Source organism: Papilio polytes, unplaced genomic scaffold (genome assembly GCF_000836215.1).
Source record: "Papilio polytes unplaced genomic scaffold, Ppol_1.0 DF823399.1, whole genome shotgun sequence".
Taxonomy (NCBI): domain Eukaryota; kingdom Metazoa; phylum Arthropoda; class Insecta; order Lepidoptera; family Papilionidae; genus Papilio; species Papilio polytes.
The window spans coordinates 3,752,264-3,758,285 of record NW_013525805.1 but is presented as its reverse complement, the minus strand read 5'-3'; the positions used below and the strand labels follow the sequence as shown (position 1 = coordinate 3,758,285).

General features: G+C 35.5%; 1 protein-coding gene across 1 annotated transcript in view; it reads left to right on the top strand.

Annotated features, from left to right (window-relative positions):
* Nucleotides 1–1,351, top strand: part of LOC106104758 (gonadotropin-releasing hormone II receptor-like) — an 11,580-nt gene extending 10,229 nt beyond the window's left edge. The window contains exons 7-8 of the mRNA XM_013284888.1: nt 760–830; nt 1,250–1,351. Of these exons, the coding sequence (XP_013140342.1) occupies nt 760–830; nt 1,250–1,351 (173 nt within the window). The remainder of the gene's footprint in view (nt 1–759; nt 831–1,249) is intronic.
* Nucleotides 1,352–6,022: the final 4,671 nt, after the last annotated feature.

The following is a 6,022-nucleotide window of genomic DNA, read 5'->3' as shown; positions in this document are numbered from 1 at the left end:
AAAAAAAAAAAAAATATACCGACGAATTGAATACCTCCTTCTTTTGGGAAGTCGGTCAAAAACAAGAATAATTCCAAATAAATTAAATTTATTAGTTACGTAATTGACTGAATTTTTCGAACATAAAAGAACAACACAAGTTCTAATAAGAACTGTTTAATTTTATCATATAAATGTAAAAACTAAAGATCTAAGAGCATTTTTACACATTTGAGTGAATTCAGAAATTTTTCGATTAATTAAATTATTCAGCCATATTTTGTAACCACTTGTAAAATTATTGCTTCTTTTAATAGAAAATTTATTTTTCGTAGACATCTTATAACTTTTTTAATATCTTACATAAGTATTTGATTAAACATGAATGTAAAAAGTTTAGGACCTGTCCCACAATTCTCGTAAATTGTTAGACAACAATTCAACATATAAAATATCGGATTTTATTGCCTTATCTGACAGTAACGTCACTTACGCTATCTGAGCCTCTATCAGCCAGTGGTGGGACAGGACCTTAGGTGAATTAAAAAATGCGATTGTTAGTAACATAAAATTATTTACTTGATTAAAATAGGATCGAGACAATCTTCAAGTTATTAGATTTTTTGAAAAGAAAATTAACATGAAATTTGTATTACTTCAAAAAGGAGGTTATTAACTATTTTTTTTCTTTGGTCCTTGTTAGTCGAATATTTAAGATAACAAAGGTATTTTAGAAATAACGAACCTATTGTTAAGAATCCATAAAAATGTCCATACCAGGTAACACTGCATTGACTTCGCACAGAAATAAAGTACGCAATCTGGAGGAGTCGGCGGATAAATTGAATAAGGTATGCATTATTACATAAGTTACAAGCTAGTCTACAATATTAAATTCTTTTTTTATCTCTTTTAAAGGGACTGTGGTTCCTTAGAACATGTAAATAACCTTTTACAAAATACATAAACCATATAAATAAAAACTAAAATGCGAAAAAAAAAGAAAAATAATGAAAAACTATAAAGACAACATATTTGCATACTAGTTTTAGCCGGCGACTCCGTCCGGGTGATATTAAAAAAAAAACCTATGTGTTCTTCCAGACTATCCTCTACATTTATGCCAAATTTCATTGAGATCCGTTTTGCAGTTTATGCTAAAAACTAAAAAACATCTATCTAAACTTTCACATTTATGTTAATATGATTAAATTAACTAATTATAAGACTGTGTTTTATTAAAACAAAACTTTAGCTAAACGGTTTTTAGAACGGCAAGCACCGTGTCAAGATGGGAGTCCGTTTCGCGGAGAGCTCTCTGATAGAGCCGGCTCAGACGGGCGAGGTGCGCGTGCGGCGCGGGCACGCATGACGCCCGCACCCGCGCCTCATCTGCGCACCGCACGAGCGACTGCGCGCGCTGCACCAGTGTAATATGGCACGCTCCACTGTCGTATAAGAGCGTATGCAAATCTAACACTAAAATACAAAATACAAATTATTTTACGGCTAATACTCACGTCTAATTTTACAGTGACGGCACCGACACGACCGCGTAACCCTAATAACACTCGCCCTGAAGAACTAGTCGGTGCCGTCACCGTAAAAAATAGATGTGAGTAATAGCCGTAAAATAATTAGTTACAAAATGTCGCACGAAAGTTTAAATAATTTAATTACAAATATTTTATTGGCAAAACTTATTTTTTACAGTTCTAAATGTTAAAATTGTTATACAGATATTCTGAATGAAAAATAGGACAATCATTATGATAGAAAAAGTTCCTCCACACTACACAGATCTTTCTGAATTAGCCACTACTTAAGTTTATTTTTAAATGACGCAAGGCTGGTAGCCGCTGTGACGTGGTCCGGTTGTAGACGACGACCCCAATTACGAGCGTAGATTTCTCGGTCTAAGCCGGTCGATGCGCCACTGGAGCCAGCTCGTCCGCGCGCGAGTCACCGTCCCACAGCTGCCGGACTCCTTTTGCGTTTTAAATTCGTGAAACACTACTATCGATACCACAAATGTTCAATCACTGATTCCTTTAAGCGTATACAGAGAGCACACTAATTTAAACCCTTCAAAATCCGCGCTTACTGCCGCCTCATTCAAGGAACCATTTTCATGCGTTGTATTTAAGTTACAAGTGGTTAGTTGTGCAACTAAACAGTTGAGGCTGCGAAACAATCGACAATCGACAACAGTTGTGCGATAGTTTAGTCTGAGCCAGACCTTTGAGTAAACGGGGGCGCACACCGCTCTTACTTAATAATGTTATATAAGTGAATTTATGAAATTGTTTTAATATAAGAAACAAGTAATCTTATGTCTGCATCAATGTTTAAAAGTTTGGTAAAACTTTTTGTTTCTTTGACGAGGGGAAATGGGTTTGCTTATATGTAAAGTTTTTGTGTTTTCAATGTATTTTAGACGTAAGCATATTTGATGTAATTTATTTATAAACATTAGCTTTTTCAATGTTCATATTGTTAGGTGAAAATAAATGTAATAAAAATAAATGGTTTTTTAAATAAGATGTTTTTCATTTCGTATGTGTTTCAAAAAATGTTGACAAAAGTTTGTCAATTGATTTTAAAAATCAATACCAGCGGCGGAGTTATGCCGTAACACACATAAAAAAAGACATACAAACGAATTGAGTACCTCCTTCTTTTGGGAAGTCGGTCAAAAAGTATATTGACTATAATACGTATACTAAAATTGTATAAATTTATACTTAAAATATGTAAATATACTAATACTATAGAGGAAAGAATTAGTCGGTTTGAATTATATATACTCCGAAATTACTGATCCGATTTTAAAATTCTTTCATTATAAATCTACATTATCGCCGAGTAAAAAGGATATTTACTTAATGGGTAGGGTGTGGACATTACAGAAAAGATATAATACGTACATTCTCTGCAACCCAGACAAAGCTAGGGCAGATCGCTAGTTCGCAATAGATGGGAATTCTTTCTCACATTCTAACAGCATTTTTAATAACTTTTTTAAACAAAGAAAGAAGGTTCTATGATGTAAAAATACTTTTTCATACATGCTTCAAAAAAAAGTATTACATTCGGACTTTCCATTCCTTTATATTTCAAGTATATTTGATTTACTGAGAGTATTTCTGTTTGAGAAAATCTTATAAAAGAAATAAGGTGCATTTTCACGCTATATTACCTTGCACTTTACCTCGCACGGTAAAATACCACGACCACAAGACAGGCGTGAAGTGGAAGCAATTCTCATTTAGGTCCCTTTCCTTTCACATCCTTTTTTTGTAAGGGGAGGATAGGAAGGGTGGATGTGTAGTTGTTATTTCTTTTGTAAAATTATTTTGTCTCCGCCCGGCTGGCTTTTATCTTTACTAATGTTATAAAGATTTGTATTTTTGTTTGTGTCGTAATAACTCCAAAATCCGTAATAACTGCAATATACAACTCTCATACAAGATGCTTGGCATTTGACTCTCGGAATTATAAATAACTTAGTAACATATGTGTTCTTCCAGACTAGGGTTGTAACGAACCGCTACCGCATCCGCAAGTGCGGAACTCCCACAAGGAATGATAACTCCGCATCCGCTTCCGCTTCCGGTATTTCTTATGCGGAGTAATAACGGAGGTTCCGTTATTACTCCGCATTTACGTCTTTAACGCGAGTGGGGCGATTAAATAGCGTTTATGCAGACTGCGCGGTCAACTAAATATGATTGTTATAATAAATTGTATCTTGCAATTATCTACCAATTTGTATTTTGAGTTAACGTACTTTCAGTTTTTATTTCTTTAATAAATTACAATTAATATTTTATTATTGACCTGCGCTTTGGCTTTCGTTAACTTCTGCTTCTACAGAGGTAAAGCCCTTCGCTTCCGCATCCGCATCAGCTTCCGTTAAAATGGCCTCGGTTACAACATTCCAGACTATGATCTACATCTGTGACTTTCATCGAGATTCTTTAAGCCGTTTTGAAAATCGGCATAAAGAGTCGTAGCAAACATCTATACTTCCATATCTTCAAACGCGCAAAACAAGAAATTATAATAAAATGCAATTTACTTGAATTAATTTGCGATCAACCTGAATGAAATGAACACTATAATGAATACGTGATTCCGACAAACTGTGAAAGATTAAACTTGGTATATAAAGCGGTAAAATGTTGATATTTTAAACATATATAAAACTCACTATTGACACATTTAAGAAAGTTTCTGCTATAGTTTGTCTAAATAAAATAGATTAGTTTGACAATAGGCAATATGCATATGACGCCAAATTGTACCAAACTTTTTTTAAGTAGTTATACTTTATTAACTATAAAAACAGTCCTGCAAAGATTTTTTTAAATGTAATGTGATTTAGTTGCAAAATGTAATCTTTAAAAAGTGTATTTTTTAAAATTCCCACTCTTAGTTCTAAAACGCACACTCTTGAAGTATTTTACTGTAAACACGATATCAAAACCAACTTTAAAATAAAAAAAAATAATGAATAGAATTATTAGTTACCACTTATTTGTACCAGGAATAATAAAAATCGGGTTTTTGACTTTTTGAACTTGAGAAGCAATTTTATAACAAGTAGAATCGTTTAAAAAAATACATGCATATTCCCTATTCATGTCATAATTTAGTAGGGATGGGTTGTGTAAAATCACGGATGAATCTTTATTGATTTTTATTCTTATGGAAGTTGGAATCGATAGATTCATAGTTATAACTTTCATAAGTTTTTTTTTTAAATTAATTAAAGGAAACACTTTTTTCTCAAATCAATAATGACCTGCAGAACCATTACAAATAATGAGAGTAAATAAATGTCTATTACTACTACAGCCGTACGTAATCGAATTGGATTTCGCTATTATTTCTGTCATCGCTAAATTATCTACACTAGAATTGTCCGCCATGCAATGTTAATTCGATACTTCAAATGCGTCATTTATCAAACTAATCTATCTTATTTAGACAAACTACATATCATCATCATCATCACCAGCTCACTATACGTCCCCACCGAGGGGCTCGGAGCCTACCCTAATACGGTGACTAGGCCATAGTCAACCACGCTGGCCAAGTGCGGGTTGGTTGACTTCACACATATCTTTGAATTTCTTTGCCGATATGTGCAGGCATCACGATGTTTTCCTTCACCGTAAGAACGTCGGGTAAATTATGTACATACAAAAATTCGAAAAATCGAAAATCACATTGGTACGGCGGGATTCGAACCCAAGACAAGATTACAAGTCAAGTGTTCAAACCACTGAGATACCGATGCTCCTAACATACATATATATAAGACAAAAACAGATTTTAACTTTCCATCGACTAGACATCAAAACGAATCTTTGTGTGCTCGCTATAAAAAATTGCAAAGAGAATAAAATGTATTTCTTTAATCCTTTCAACCCCGCGCTGGCCCTCACGGCGTATGGGGAGCGTCCTCCGGGTGGCGGATGGGGGAGCGGTCGGTAGCACAGCTTAGCTACGCTAACCGGCTAAGCCCGATGGGCTCGCTGACCAAAGTAGGGTGTGGTCCTCCAGCAATATGGGGGTTGTGCGGCGGGCTGACAACCCGTCCACGGAAAAAAGTCTCTGTTACGAAACCGACACGAGAGAAAAGAAAACGATCCGATCCCAAACTCAACGAACACTGGCGAGGAACAATGGACACCCGATTAGCCACATGGAATGTGCGGAGTCTCTACAGACCAGGAACGATGTACAAGGTCATCAGGGAAATGGAAACCTATGGAATAGGGGTAGCCGCGTTACAAGAAGTCAGATGGCCTCGACAAGGTGAATGCAATGTCGATAACAAAGCTACCCTCTTCTACAGTGGATCAGACTCTGGACACCATGTGAATGGAACTGGCTTTCTAATCCGGAATAAGCTGTTAGGAAGTGTTGTCCGCTTTAATGCCGTTTCAGACAGAATCTGCCTACTCCGTTTAAAAAGCCAATTCTCCCACATTACAATTGTAAACGCGTACGCCCCCACAGAAGCTGCAAGCGA